The sequence below is a fragment of the Scyliorhinus canicula genome, chromosome 6 (genome assembly GCF_902713615.1).
Source record: "Scyliorhinus canicula chromosome 6, sScyCan1.1, whole genome shotgun sequence".
Taxonomy (NCBI): Eukaryota; Metazoa; Chordata; class Chondrichthyes; order Carcharhiniformes; family Scyliorhinidae; genus Scyliorhinus; species Scyliorhinus canicula.
The window spans coordinates 139,210,346-139,226,789 of record NC_052151.1 but is presented as its reverse complement, the minus strand read 5'-3'; the positions used below and the strand labels follow the sequence as shown (position 1 = coordinate 139,226,789).

The 16,444-nt window shown below is 44.8% G+C and overlaps 1 protein-coding gene across 5 annotated transcripts in view; it reads left to right on the top strand.

Moving 5' to 3' along the window:
- The window catches only part of pla2g7 (phospholipase A2, group VII (platelet-activating factor acetylhydrolase, plasma)), a 113,608-nt gene extending 101,328 nt beyond the window's left edge, over window positions 1–12,280 (top strand). For all 5 annotated transcript variants that reach the window (XM_038800211.1, XM_038800207.1, XM_038800210.1 and 2 more), the window contains 3 exons: window positions 584–748; window positions 11,102–11,250; window positions 11,794–12,280. In XM_038800211.1, the coding sequence (XP_038656139.1) occupies window positions 584–748; window positions 11,102–11,250; window positions 11,794–11,900 (421 nt within the window). In that variant the 3' untranslated portion in view covers window positions 11,901–12,280. The remainder of the gene's footprint in view (window positions 1–583; window positions 749–11,101; window positions 11,251–11,793) is intronic.
- The last annotated feature ends 4,164 nt before the right edge of the window (window positions 12,281–16,444 follow it).

Below are 16,444 nucleotides of genomic sequence, written 5' to 3'. Positions count from 1 at the left end.
CTGTTTGACCTTTCACATCTTTTGTCCTCTCTGGGGACTGCCATTACACTCTTTTCCCCTTGGTATCTGTGGCCATTAGCACCCTTTTTCCCTGGGTTTCTGCGGCTATGACTCATCTTTCATTCTCACTCCACAGTCTAAATATTTCCCACTTTCTCTGTTAGCTTTGACAAAGAGTCATCGGACTCGAAACGTTAGCTCTTTTCTCTCCCTACAGATGCTGCCAGACTTGCTGAGATTTTCCAGCATTTTCCCTTTCGTTTCAGATTCCAGCATCCGCAGTAATTTGCTTTTATATGAAGGGTGATAAATTACTAATAATCTACTAAGGTAAGAAGTTTAAAAAACATTCAAAATACAATTAGATGTTTTATTAGAGGATGTGCTTTATTGGGTAAATGGCTTTTACTCACCCATCCCAGATTTTTTATATTGAAATGTTTTGAACTAATATTTGATGCTAATGCTAACCTATCAAGCCGATCCATTCATTCACCTGTGGCTGGGCAAGTACCTGCTGAATATTTTAATGATTCTATTTGGGCCAATCATTAACTCTTCCGCACTACATCTGTTCTTATAGATGTGGAGTGGCATTAGATGCATGGATGTTCCCACTGGAGGATGAGGTATATGCAAAGGTACAGAAGCCAATACTTTTCATCAACTCAGAAAAATTCCAATGGGTTGCAAATGTCCTGAAAATGAAAAGGCTTGACACAACACAGCGAAAGATGATTACAATCATGTGAGTAAACGTGCAAGTAATGATCAACTTAAAAAAAAAAACACACAATCAAATTATCTAGTTTAATAGCATCTGCTAAAACAAAAAAACGTTTGTAATTGTATTTGGAAGGGTTTGGATGGGTAAACAAAATCCCCAAATTCTCGAACCTCTTTAAGACTAAATATTCTTTCTGGCTTTCACAAGCAAATTTTGCTAACTGGTAGGAATCTGTGACGCTGTTGGCAAAATATTGTGAGAATGAATCTGTACTGTGGTGCAGAACACCGCTGTCTAATTTTAGCAATTTTGCAATATTCAAATCTAACTTTCATTATTGTGATTTTAAAGACTTTGAGCAGTGGCCTTTTTATGGCATCCACTATGCATCTTTGCTGTGCAAATAATCCAGATAATATATTGATCAAAGGGAATAAAGAGAATTCCCAGTTCCCTGGTATCCACATGCATGTTTATTCCCCCCCCCCCCCCCCCTGTCGCCACACCACAAATCATGGATTCTGGGTGCAAGAGTAGAATGTTTATCCTGGCTTTTAGTCGTCCACTTCTGAGTCAAAAGATAATGAGTTCCACCCCAAGAACATGAATGCACTGTCTCCTTTACGGTCAGTGGGAAATAAATGATATTCACCTTTCATTAGGCTTCCACCTGCCCATGTACTTTTTTTCAGGGCTTTTGAGCAGTAACTTATGGTCATTGGCAGTTGAAACAGCATAGTGTCCCCTACAGGGAATCAAACTAGTAACAGTGTGACTCCTCAACCCAGCAAACTGAATAATCCTCACTGAGAAGTGCAGTCTAAACCAGGAAGTGTAAATTAGAATATTTAATTCATAAAATTGAATACAGAAAGCAAAATAGAGAAAGACTGGAATTGACATTGACAGAGTAAAGAGACAGAAAGATGCAAAATAAATCTAGATATTAAAATTTGATGTAATTGAGATTCTATACTTGTCAAAGTCAATTTACAGTGCCAGTGAGATTCAGTCATTAAGACATAACACTTTAAAAGTTCACTTACACTTTGGACAAGTCCACACTTTTTGTGACATTTTTACTGTCTCTCTAGTGAGCATGTTATGCATATTCATGCTTTTTATGTGAATGTTGAGTGTCAGCAAGGTATCAGTAAAGCAAGGCTTGTGGAGGATTGAGGCAACTTGAACAGAAACTAGATGATTTCTGTTTTCAACTGCACATGTATGAATGCCAGAAGCTGCTGTCTAATTTATTCAATAAAAATGTTAAATACTGATAGCCTTACCCTTATACTGCAAATGTCATGCCACAATTGGAGATGACCCCTCAGTACAGAACCAAAGCAGCGCTGCATTGCCAATGGGTGCTGTACTTTTCATGGAAATGTTGAAACCTTTTACTGATGAAACAGGTTGATCTATAATGTGTATTTAATGTAATAAAACATCCCAAGGATAAACCATTCCAGTACACTTCTTCATTGAAGCCTTCTAAAACAAAATTGGAGTCATACCTGGGAAAAAGGAAAATGGTTACGTTTGTTGGGAGGTGAATCATCTCCGCTTCAGGACATCAATGCAGAAGTTCCTCAGAGCAGTGTCGCAGGAACAAGCATCTTCAGCTGCTTCATCAATGACCTTCCTTAGATAAGAAGAGTGAATGATTGCACAATATTCAGCACCATTCGTGACTCTTCAGATACTGAAGCAGTCCATTTCCAAATGCAGCAAGATCTGGACAATATCCAGGCTTGGGCTGACAAGTGGCAAATAACATTTGTGGTACACAAGTCCCAGGGAATGACCAACTCTAACAAGAGAAAATCTAATCACCATTCCTTGACATTCAATGGCTCTACCATCGCTCAATCCCATTAACATCATTAACATCCTGAGAGTTACCATTGACCAGAAATTGAACTGGACTAGCCATAGTGCTGTGCTGTTAAGTAATTTGGATATTCTGAATTCTTCCTCTGTGTACCCGAACAGGTGCCGGAGTTGGCGGCTAAGGGATTTTCACAGTAACTTCATTGCAGTGTTAATGAAAGCCTACTTGTAACATTAAAGATTTTCATTATTCTTATTATATAATACTGTGGCTACAAGAGCAGGTCAGAGCTAGGAATCATGCGGTACGTAACCCAACCCCTGACTCCCAAAAGCCTGTCCACAATCTATAATCTACAAGGCACAAGTCAGGAGTGTGATGGTATATTCTTCCCTTGACTGGATGAGTGCAGCTTCAGTAATACTTAAGAAGCTTGACACCATCCAGGACAAAGCAGCCCGCTTGACTTGCACTCCATTCACAAACATTTACTCCCTCCACCACCATCACGGTAGCAGCAGTGTGTACCATCTACAAGAGACACTGCAGGAACTAATCAAGGCTCCTTAGCATCTTCAAAATCCATGGCCACTACCATCAAGAAGGACATGGGAACACCAACACCTCAAAGTTCCCCTTCAAGCCACTTACCAGCCTGACTTAAAAATATATCGCCACTCCTTCATTGTCATTGGATCAAAATCCTGGAACTCCCTCCCTACTAACAGCGCTGTGGGTGTACTTGCATCATATGGACTGTAGTGGTTCAATAAGGCAGCTCACCACCTCAGAGGGCAATTAGGAATGAGCAATAAATAGTGGCCTAGACAGTGAAGTCTAAATTTCTTAAATGAATAAAAAACAATTTGGTATCGTACCACATGAAACCCACGTGAAGCAATGTTGGGGCTGATGGTGAAAAACTTGGTCAGATACATTTTAAGGAATGTGTTGCACTTCAAACTTGAGTCAACTAGTGTTATGGACAAATCACAAACTCTGAAATTAGCAATCTCTTTATTGTACCGTACCACATTACCCCCAAAGTATTGAAATACCACTATAAAGGGTATCAGAAACTCTATTACACGCCGTATCAAATCTCTTCTGCAAAGGTATCAAAACTCATGACTTGGTCCTAAATACCACTCATTAAGCAATGAGGTGATCAGACTCTCTGTGGATCTGGATGGCATCTCACGGCTTCTTACAATGGCTATTCCTGAAGGTTATCATTTCAGTAGTCTCTTTGTCTCTCTTTTTCTATACAGATCTCGTGCTTCCAGAGACATAATCAAAGGACAGCACCAATTAATCACTGCCCCTTCTAGCCACAAATGCTCAAGAGTCGTGACTTACTCGAGGGGTCGTAATTCTCTCAGGTGCATGTCACAAAGGAGTCTGTGTTTAATCACAGTTTGTTCAAGGCATAACACCAGAAAGTGTCCAATCGGCTCCTGTGCTCACTCACTGGCTGTACATCCTGTTGTTCACTGCTGACCCCCAGACTTGCTGGGTACTGGATAGCTACCCTTCATCGAGTCAATGTCCAAAGTAGTGGGGATGAGGGTGGAGCCATGCCCAACAGTGGCGGTCATCAGGGTATCAGATCTCTTCATGGGGTTGGAGGGAGGACGCCCTTGCCTTTGCCTCCCTGATCGCACGCAGTAGAGTCCTGCTCAGCTGGTGGTCAGCAGTACCACCTGAAGTTGCAGACTGGCTGTCTGACCTATCAGAATTCGCCATCTGGGAGTCGGTAGGTGGCTTCATCAAAACATTGGAGGCAATTGTTCGGGACCTGTTTGCGGCCAACAAACAAACAAATAAATGAGGAGCCAGGGAAAAGCAGGCCTGATAGAGGAGAGGGGAGTGGGGGAGGACCTGGAGTGTGGTGAGGGGGGTTGGGGGTGAGGGGGGTGGGGGGGGGGGGGGAGGTGGGGGGGTGAGGAAGGAGTAGCCAAACCCAGCAGGGGGAAAAAAGGGGGGGTAGCATGGAGAACGGGAGGTTGGGAGGGAAGGGGTTGGGAGGGGTAGGCACGGGGGCAGATAGAAGGGAGGGTGAGGGTGGGAGAACAGTAGAGAGAGAAGCTAGAAGAGAGAACAGGGGAGGGAACACAAACTGGCGGGAGAGCGCAGGGAAAGATAACGACCACAAGCACAGTAAGGCAAAAGAGAGAAAGAAGGGGGGGGGGGCAGGAGGAATGACCAATGGGCGAAGCTGATGCAACTGTACAGAGATACAGAACCGACCAAGAAATGTAAATAACATCAGGGGCACCACCCCAGTGCCCCTTCCACCCTGTTTTGTTCTGTAAAAAAGGATAAAGAGAAGAGGGAGGGGGGGGCAAAAGCCCTCCTATGTTCTGTGTTTTTCAATTCCTTTACAAATAATGTAAAGGAGAAAAGAGAAATAGAGAGGTTTAGGGAGAAAACTTCCAAGCTTAAAGTCTGAGATAGCTGAAGGCATGGCTATTACAAATTCAGGAGCCAAGAAGCCAAAATTAGAGGATGACCGATATGTTGGAGGGTTTGGAGCTGGACGATATTACAAAGATAGGGAGGGCTCAAAACCATGGAGGGACATGAAACATGGATAAGAATCTTAAAATTGAGGCGTTCCGTGATTCGAAGTCCGCATTGGTCAGTGAGCACAGGTGGTGGGTGAAATTACTTGGCACAAGTTAGGATACAGGCTGCAGAGAATTGAATAACCTCAAGTTTATGGAGGGTAAAATGCAGGAGGCCAGCCAAGGTTGGAAGCAAGAGGAAAACAAAGGCTTGGAGCAGAGCTTTGGAGGTAGTTGAGCTAAAGCAGGGACAGTTACAGAGATCAAAATAGGCAGTCTTAGTGATGGTGTGGAAATGTGATCAGAAATTCATTTTGAGGCCAAATAGGTCACCCAAGGTTGTGAATGGCCTGGTTCAGCCTCCGGCAGCTGACAGGGTGAGGGATAGGCGGGGTGAGGGATTTAGTAACAGTGCAAGAGTTATAAGAGATTGTGGTAAGGTAGAGCTGGGTGTCATTAGGATATATGTGAAAAATAAAGCTGTGTTTTCAGATGATGTCACCAGGAGGCTCAAGGCATATAGATGATGTAATGAGATGAGGAGAAAAAGGAGGGGACCAGAGGAAATGGAGCAGCAAGTGAGGCCATTGCAAGTGATACTCTGACTATAATTAGATGAATAAAAATTGGCCAAGGTGAGTGCAGTCCCAAGAGCCAAAACCGGGTTTTGCCAGGCCAACCTCGCCAACAAATCCACAATTAGGTGAACCTGCCTAACCCGTCATTGAACTCCGTTCTTTGCATGAACTGGTTTCCATATAAAAATGTTTTTATTTATTTATTAATGGGATTAATGCCCAACTCAGGAGATGGTAGCTTAGCGGTTGGATTTTCATACTGGCGAAGGGGAGGGTGTGTTAACAAGAATCATGCCTGCCATCTGTAAAAAGATATCAGGGGCCCGGTCCACTTCAGGAGGGCGTTCATAAGACCCTCTCCCCACCAACTGCTTGAACATCTTGGCCACATGCTTTGTAGTTCTCATCCCATTAATGCTTTCGGGCAGCTCCATGATCCTCAAGTTCTGCCTCCTTGAATGGCCTTCAGCTTATTTTGCCCCTTCGATATCATCAACATTTCTGCTTCCAAAAGATGCAATCTGATCCTTGTGGTTGGAAAAGGGCTCCTCCACCTTCTGAATCGATGCATTCTGTGTCTCCAGCCTCTGTTCCACCCTCTCCAGGGCAGCCCGGATTGCCTCGGCCACTCGGACCAAATCCTCAGTGACCGCCGCCAGCCTTTGCTTCTTAAATTTGGCCGAACAGAACTCAACCAACTGCTCTGTCGACCACTGTATGGGCAACAACACCACAGGTCCCTCTGCCATCTTTTCCCTTCCTGTGCCATGCGTGTCCTCCAGGTCCAAAGGGTGCCCCTTGCTTGCCACACTCCTCATCTGGTAGCTCTTCGACATCACATACCGGAGGAGAAATCCGAATTCTCCAACATTATCACTTTTCCACCTGCACCATTCCTGTAAAACGGGCAGACCGGGCCAAAGAACCAGTCCTCAGGCAGGAGCCACCTTATGTGTGACCACTCACTCCATGGCTGCCACCGGAAGTCCATTTTCTCTCCTGAAGTCATTTTCTTAAAATCCTAAGCTGACATTGACCCTCCTACTCCATAAGCTTCAATTTGGTTCTTTACTACACCCCCCTTGCCCATGTTTGACCTAATATTTTGAGACCGGACATGCCAAGGGACGGTGACATTGGTGTCTGGGGCACTAAGTTCTGATTCGATTTGTGAGTATGACTGTCAGGCTGTCGCTTGATGAGTCTGTGGAATTAATTTTGTTCTCCCGATTTTGGGATAAGCCAGATGTAAGGAGAAGTTTGCAGTGTTAACAGAGCTGGAAGTGTCCCTGTCATTTTCTGTACCTCAGCTGATATTGGGTGGTTCATCCAGTTACAATTTGCACCAGCTTAGTACAACTATATGTTTGCTAGGACATTTCAAAGAGCAATAAGAGTTAACCACATTGCTGCGGGTCTGGAATCTCATGTGAGCCAGATCAGGTATGGATGACAGATTTCCTACTCTAAAGGACATTAGTGAACCAGATGGCTTTTAATGAATATGAGGAGTTTTTTTTAGATGTGTTGGAGTTCCGCAAGATGGAAGGGGACCTGATAGAGGGGTTGGGAGCACCCATTTGACTGATGGAGGTGATGAAGGGTATGGGGCCAATGCAGGCAGGGAAGGCTTCCCGGTACAATTTTATAAAAATATTTTGGGAGACCTGGGGCGGGACTCTCCGAAACCCCGCCGGGTCGGAGAATTGCCGGGGGTCGGCGTGAATCCCGCCCCCGCCGTCCTCCAAATTCTTCCCCCCCCCCCCCCCCCGCAAAAAAATCGGCCCGTCGTGATTTGCGCCAGCCGCCTCGGAGAATGGCGGGGACCGGCACAACTCAATGGGCCCCGGGGCTCCCCGAATTCTCAGGCCCGCGATGGGCCGAAGTCCCATCCGTTCTTTGCCAGTCCCGCCGGCATAAATTTGAGTAGGTCCCTTACCGGGGGGGGGGGGGGGGGGGGGGGGGGGACCTGGCGATGCAGGTGGCAGCCGGGTTTTTGGGGGGGACGCAGGGGATCTGGGCCCGGGAGGTGCCCCCACCGGTGGCCTGGCCTGCGATCGGGGCCCACCGATTCACGGGTGGGCCTGTGCCGTGGGGGCACTCTATCCTTCCGCTCCGGAGGCTGTACCGGTCCGCCATTCCCAGTGCGGAAGCGAATCCCTCTGCGCATCCACGGGGATGACGCCAGCACACGCTGGCGCTCCCGTGCATGCGCCAACTCGCGCCGGCCAGCGGAGGCCCTTTGATGCCGGTTGGCGTGGCACCAAGTCCCTTTCCCGCTGGCCTGCTGGGGCACAAACCACTCTAGGGCGGGCCGAGCGCCCTGCCGGGTAGGGGAGAATCCAACCCCTGAGGTCTCTGCTGGTAAGAACATTTAATGAGGCGAAGGAAAAGAGGAGCACCCCCTCACATGATCGCAGGCCTCAATTTCCTTAATTTTGAAGAAGGATAAGGATTTGGAGCAGTGTGGGTCCTACCATCCAATTTCATTGCTGAATATGGACGGCAAGTTGCTGGTAAAGATCTTGGCCTCACGGATTGAGGACTCTGCACTGTGGGTGCCGGGGAAAGACTAGACGGGGTTTGTGAAAGGGAGGCATCTGTCGGTTAAATTTAGGTGTTTGTTGAACATTATAATGATGCCGTCAGAGGGACAGAATGTGGAGGTGGTGGTCGCTATGGTCAGAGAAAGCCTTTGATCGGGTAGAATGGGAATATTTGTGGATGGTACTGGGGCGATTCAGACAGGGATTTGTGGATTGCGTCCAGTTGATGTATCGGGCGCTGACAGTGGTGTAAGGACAAACCAGGTGAGTTTGGGGTATTTCAGGCTGCATCGTGGGACGAGGCAGGGATGCCCACTCTCCCCGTTGCTCTTATTATTATAATAATAATCTATCTTGTCACAAGTTGGCAAGGGCAGCATGGTAGCATAGTGGTTAGCACAGTTACTTCACAGCGCCAGGGTCCCAGGTTCGATTCCTGGCTTGGATCATTGTCTGTGCGGAGTCTGCACATTCTCCCTGTGTCTGTACGTTCTCCGTGTCTGTGGGTTACCTCAAAGTGCTCTGGTTTCCTCCCACAATCCAAAGATGTATACGTTTGGTGGATTGGCCATGCTAAATTGCCCCTTAATTTCCAAAGGTGGGGTTATGGGGATAGGGTAGAGGCATGGGCTTAGGTAGGGTGCTCATTTAAAAGGGCCGGTGATGGGCCAAATGGCCTCTACAGTGTAAATTCTTTGATCTTCTAATTAGGCACGTTACAGCCTTCTGGACTTAACATTTCAGTTCAACAACTTCAGACTGTGAACTCTCTCCTCCATCTTCATCCCATTTGCGTCATCTGTTCCTAGCTGCCCTTTGACACACTGCTCCCCTTTGTTCTGCCATTCATACATTCTAATCTCTTTATGTGCCACTATCAGCACTGTTTTTGGCCTTAATCACCTCCATTTACATTCCCTTTGTCATTCTGTCCATGACATCTTTGTCTATCCCCACCTATCACTGGCATCCTATCCAGCCCCCCTGCTCCATGCCCCCACACAACAGTATAAATCTGACTATATTTCCAGTTCTCTCCAGCTTTGACAAAAATCATCCAGACTCTAAATGTTTGCTCCCTTCTCTCTCTCTAGGTGCTGTCAGGCCTGCTGAGATTGTCCAATATTTTCTGTTTATGTGACAAAACCATCCCTCAAGAAATGTTTATACTGCTTTGTTCCCGAGTAAAGTTTCTTGTTTGTAGGCCGTTAACCAGAGGCCCTGGAGCTCTGTACAGAGCTTAACACTAGCATTGCTCTGTCCTGCCTTGGAGATTAAGGGGCAATTTAGCATGGCCAATCCACCAAACGTATACATCTTTGGATTGTGGGAGGAAACCAGAGCACTTTGAGGTAACCCACAGACACGGAGAACGTACAGACACAGGGAGAATGTGCAGACTCCGCACAGACAATGATCCAAGCCAGGAATCGAACCTGGGACCCTGGCGCTGTGAAGTAACTGTGCTAACCACTATGCTACCATGCTGCCCTTGCAGATTATGTTGTGAGATCCTGTCTAGTATGTACACTGCCTATTTGTGTCTCTGGCTATCTCTTGTAATGATGTGGAGATGCCGGCGTTGGACTGGGATGAGCACAGTAAGAAGTCTTACAACACCAGGTTAAAGTGAATTCACCTGAGGAAGGAGCCGTGCTCCGAAAGCTCGTGTTTGAAACAAACCTGTTGGACTTTAACCTGGTGTTGTAAGACTTCTTATTGTATCTCTTGTAAGCAAACTATTCATCTTCACAGTCCTCTTGCCTTGCTTGCTAGCAGCTAGAAAATGGAAGAAGCTGTCCTCCATGATTTAGGAGGGGCTGGTTTAGCTCACTGGGCTAAATCGCTGGCTTTTAAAGCAGACCAAGCAGGCCAGCAGCACGGTTCGATTCCCGTACCAGCCTCCCTGGACAGGCGCCAGAATGTGGCGACTAGGGGCTTTTCACAGTAACTTAATTGACGCCTACTTGTGAAAATAAGCGATTTTCATTTAATTTCATTTGGTGCCAAAAGCTGGTACATAGAGGACACTTGACGTCAAGTGTATGTCATAGACATAGAATTTACAGTGCAGAAGGAGGCCATTCGGCCCACCGAGTCTGCCCTGGCTCTTGGAAAGAGCACCCTACCCAAGGTCAACACCTCCACCCTATCCCCATAACCGAGTAACCCCACCCAACACTAAGGGCAATTTTGGACACTAAGGGCAATTTATCATGGTAATTAACCTAACCTGCACATCTTTGCACTGTGGGAGGAAACCGGAGCACCCGGAGGAAACCCACGCACACACGAGGAGGATGTGCAGATTCCGCAGACAGTGACCCATGACCCATGGCCCTATGTATATGGCCCATGACCTGCTCACTGCTGCCACTTCTGGCCAGAAGTCTGCACACCGCCTTATTTCTTTTCATTTAAAAGGCAGCAGCAGCTGCCATGCCGCTGTCGTTGGGTGCTTCTCCTACGATTGGGACCACCAGACCCACACTTTGAAAAGCCTATTGTATAGTATTGCTAAAGGCCTTCACAATAGAAAGGGACAAGTATTATCATTGGCTCAGCTGATGTTCGTAAATGGCTGTATTCATGTTCAAGTCACACCATCGTAAGTCACTTGTATGACCATATTTGATTTTTAAATCAAATGTTTGAGAATGGTGTGCCCGGAGGTAATAAAATGTTTGTATTTGTACATTTTGAACTCAAATTTGGTAATCATAATCAAGTGATTTGCAAACTTAGCTATTTTCTTAAAGGTACCTTAATTTATATGTGGATCAGAGAGGAATTGAATTTTGAACATAACTCACTGCCTTGAGATTTTTTTCCGTTATATTTCTTTATAGGGGAACAGTTCATCAGAGCTTTCCTGATTTCACATTTTTGACTGGCACTTTCCTTGGAAGGCTATTTCAATTAAAAGGAACAATCGATCCCCTTATAGCTATTGATATTAGCAATAAAGCTTCTTTGGCATTCCTGCAAAGACACTTGGGTAAGTAAAATATATTAATTCTCAGTTACATGTTTCAATCATAAACCATTTTCTAATTTCTGAATACTGGCTAATTATTTTATGTAGTGGGGAACAATACAACATTGATGGTCAGCTTAATGCAATGCTAGAACACTGGACAATATGGGTTGAGTTTCATTTGTGTAGTTGTAGTAGATTGTTCTTGCATGAAATTGCACTTCCAAGCTTTTTAAAAGTTTGAAACACATTTTCATTTCTATCAGAAAGTTTTCTTAAAGCTGCAGAATATGTAATGATAAGACCTCTTTTAATTCTGTGCCATAAATTCAATTACATTTTATAGTGTCTGTAATGAGCATGTATCACAGAAATTAGGAGGAGCACCTCTGAAAAGAACGCTTCGCACTCGCTCTAAATGTTAAAACAGCATTTTAGAAGTGAGCCTTTTAGCTGTCGTGTGGGACAGACATTACCAACTCTAATAGGAAGACAGCTTAACTATTACTTGAAGTTGTTTCAATATTTTTAGGATTAATTTGGATATCAAATTTTACTTTCCAGGTCTTGAGAAAGATTTTGATCAGTGGGACCCTCTTGTTGATGGGAAAGGAGAACACATTATACCAGGCACAAACATTCATTTGCCGTTATCGGATGTATTGCAGTAAAATAAAAATAAATGTGAAATTAGTATGAACAGATTTATCTGCAGTGAACACTCGCCATTGTGCAGAACATTTGCCTTCTGAATCTATTACAAGTTGAATTTTTAAAATGCCATCAGCCATATAATACAATTTACCTCCATAACTATTTCTGTTGCTTATATGTAGATCCATGAATCTTTTGGATATATACTACAACGTTCAAGTTACGGGTCTAATATTCTTCCAATGCTATAGAACAATGGGCTGCAAGTTGGGGTAACCTGAATTGTTGTATCATTTTAAAAGTGAACTGTATTATCCTGAGCTTTTAAGGGTATGAATTATTACGTTCAGCATTTGGACATTACATTCAACTGTTTAAAGCGATAATGCAGCATTGATCGGTCTTGCATGTTTCTTTTACTAGTCTCACTGTTATAGTGAAGCTAAAAGTTCTCCCATTGTTAAAACTTCTTTATTAAGAAAAGATTCTGAAAACCAGAAATGTATAACTTAAACATCAGTAATTATTTTTGCATAGCTTTTTCCTAAATTGCTTCTATAAAATTCAGTGATTTTTTTTTCTTTAAATTTGTTCATGGGATGTGGGTGTCACTGGCTAGACCAGCATTACCCATCCCTAATTGCCCTTGAGAAGGTGATCATGAACAGCCTTCTTGAACTGTTGCCATCTGAGTGGTGTAGGCCCACCCAATGCGCTGTTAGGAAGGGAATTCTTGCATTTTGAACCAGCCACGATGAAAGAACGGCGATCTATTTCTAAGTCAGGATGGTTTGTGTCTTGGAGGGGAAAGTTCAAGTGATTGTGTTCCCATGTAACCGCTGTAACATCTTCTAACTCGGAGACTTTGCGAGTTTGGACGGTGTTGTTGAAGGAGCCTCGATGAGTTGCTGTAGGCCATCTTGTAGATGGTACACACTGCTGTTGCTGTGGCTTGGTGGTGGCCCTGACTTCAGTCGTAATGAAGTGCTTCGAGAGGTTGATCATGAGGCGGATCACCTCCACACTCCCAGAATGCCTTGATCCACTGCTATTCGCATACCGTTGCAACCGGTCCACATCAGACGCCATTTCCCTGGCCCTACACTCATCATCGAGAGCATCTCGAAAACAAGGACTCCTACATCAGACTCCTATTTATTGACTACAGCTCCTCCTTCAAGACCATAATCCCAGCCAAGCTCATATCAAAGCTCCAAAACCTAAGACTTGGCTCCCCACTCTGCAACTGGATCCTCAATTTTCTGACCAACAGACCACAATCAGTAAGAATGAACAACAACACCACCTCCACAATAGTCCTCAACACCGAGGCCTCGCAAGACTGCGTACTTAGCCCCCTAATCTACTCCCTGTACACACACGACTGCATGGCAAAACTTGGTTCCAGTTCCATCTACAAGTTTGCTGACGATACGGCCATAGTGGGTCGGATCTCGAATAACGACGAGTCAGAATACAGGAGGGAGATTGAGAACCTAGTGGAGTGGTGCAGCGACAACAATCTCTCCCTCAATGCCAGCAAAACTAAAGAGATGGTCATTGACTTCAGGAAGCAAAGTACTGTACACACCCCTGTCAGCATCAAGGTGGAGATGGTTAGCAGTTTCAAATTCCTAGGGGTGCACATCTCCAAAATCTGTCCTGGTCCACCCACGTTGACACTACCACCAAGGAAGCACAACAGCGCCTGTACTTCCTTAGGAAACTAAGGAAATTCAGCATGTCCACATTAACCCTTACCAACTTTTACAGATGCACCATAGAAAGCATCCTATCGGGCTGCATGACAGCCTGGTATGGCAACTGCTCGGCCCAGGACCGCAAGAGACTTCAGAGAGTCGTGAACACCGCCCAGTCCATCACACAAACCTGCCTCCCATCCATTGACTCCATCTACACCTCCCGCTGCCTGGGGAAAGCGGGCAGCATAATCAAAGATCCCTCCCACCCGGCTTACTCACTCTTCCAACTTCTTCCATCGGGCAGGAGATACAGAAGTCTGAGAACACACACAAACAGACTCAAAAACAGCTTCTTTCCCACTGTCACCAGACTCCTAAATGACCCTCTTATGGACTGACCTCATTAACACTACACCCTGTATGCTTCACCCGATGCCTGTGCTTATGTAGTTACATTGTATATCTTGTGTTGCCCTATTATGTATTTTCTTTAATTCTCTTTTCTTCCCATGTACTTAATGATCTGTTGAGCTGCTCACAGAAAAATACTTTTGCACTGTACCTCGGTACACGTGACAAACAAATCCAATCCAATGGAGGAAGTGAATGTTGAAAGTGGCGGATGTGGTGAAAATCAGGCAACTGCTTTGTCCTGGATGCTGTCAAGCTGTTTGATGTTTATCGGAACTGCACTTTTCAAAGGAACCTATTCCATCACACTCCTCACTTGTGTTTTGTAGGTGGTGGATAGGCTTAGGGAGTTGAGAAGTGAGTTACTCGCCGCAGGATTTCTGGCCTTTGACCTGCTGCTGTAACCACTGCATTTATATGGCTGATCCAGTTCAGTTTCATGTCAATGGATGGTTATATTCTCTCTTGATGGAGATGGTTATTGCATTTAGATAGTTGTATCCTATGATTAGTTGCTGCCAATGAAATTTTTGGTCAAGATACAGTTCCTTCCAAGCACACTAGTAGCTCTTTGTAGTTAATATTGAGATGAATAACCCAGTACCCTTTCTACCTTACTACTGCAAACGTGTCCCTGACAGCCTAAACAGGTTGAAATCCTGCTTCTGAAGTGCCATACAAGCTGTAAATGTACTTGCTGTGCTCCGACAGTTTAATATAAAGACAAAAAGGATAACCTAAAAAATCTTCAAATTATTTTTTGAATTTCAATGTAATTTTTCTAAACTCATTAATACTCTCCTCTTCCAGGTATGTGAGAGAAATACTAAAGTAAATATTTAAGTGAAGGGCAGATCGATCAACATTGTATGTCTGTCAAGAATTGGAGCAATATGTGTGTCCTTGTGCCTGTCTTTCACCCACATAGTAAAGATAATGCATCAGCTGTGAGTAGTGTACTGGACCCAAAATAATGTGAAAGTACACTTGCATCCTTGTTCTTGTTCAAGTGTATGAAAGCAAGAAAAAGAGGGATTTCTATTCCAAAATAGACTAAAAACCTCCCCTTGTCTCGTAATACAAAGGTAGATTTTGCCTTCATCATCTATTGGAGCTAATCAGCCTTCAATCTCATTCCACTGATATAAACAGAATGAAAATACGTACTGTAACAGTCACTCAATCCATTCCACCAGACTGATAATCCAAGCAGCATGAAACTCTAGTGAGTTAATTATGGAGTTGTGAGGCAGAGGTTTCTCAATTTCTTTTCGTGTCAACTCGGATGGGGAAGTAGCAGGGCCAGTTTTAAGCCTATTTGACGAATTTCATCAAATTAGGCCCCGCACCTTAAGGGGGCCCCGTGCCAGCGGCGACAGAGTTACCGTTTGAAGCCTTTTCTGTATTCTAAGAGGAACTATAGGGTAGTTTTTACTTTTGGGGAACGCACCGCATTACCGTCGACAAATCCTTCAGCCCTGTGCCACCAAATCCTTCCGCCCGGGTAAGTAAGTTTCAAAATTTTAGTATATCAAGCATTTAATGTTTTTTTTTTTGGTTAAAATCGAGCATACTACACGAAATATAAACATACATAAATTTTTACTTTTGTAGAGTAGGGGCCCCGCCATCACTTTTCTAATTGGGCCCGCAATTCCTAGCACCGGCCCTGGTAGTGTGTAGCCCGTTGGCTGCGCTGCTGGCATTTCCAGCCACATTTTTAAACACTGGGCGGGCGGGGGGGGGGGGATATCCTGGAGGCGGTCCATGATATCATGTTGGTGGGGCGTTCTCCCCCTGTTCCTAGGCACCCTGATGTAAAGAGACCCCCCCACCCCTTCCCCCATGGACATGGGAACCTCACCAGAACCCTGTATGTAAAAGCCTGTCGGGGAATCCGGTGGGATATTTGTACATGGAGTAATTTACCGGTCGGGAGGCCCGCTAATTATATTTTAATGAATTTAAATAGGGTTCCCATCATTGCATGTTTGGAACCCCGTTATGTCACTGGCAGGGGTTAGGGACAATGAAGCAGGTAAACCCCATCAGCATAAAAGCTGCTTTGGGTCTCCCCTTCGATTATCTGCTCCCACCGCCATTCCTGTCCTCCATAAACAAGACAGAAAATACCGACTTTGGAATTTCCATCCTGTTCTTCCCGGTCAACATACCACAACTTCAGCCAAAGAAACCCTGGGAAAATACTGTAAAGGATGCTAATGCTTTTTATTTTTGATTAAGTGGGAGGTTGTATTTCTTCCATCAAACTCCACAAGTTATGAAATATAATGGCATGCCTCTTTACAAAAATACTCCAACTGCTCCGTCCATTTCCCGAGCCAACCTTTCTTCTCTGCTGCTTTGCTAGTTGCTAATTTTACCAATCTCCTCTTGTGACCAACTTGCCCTTTCCAGTGTTGTCTTTGTGGGTTCTGCCAACAGAT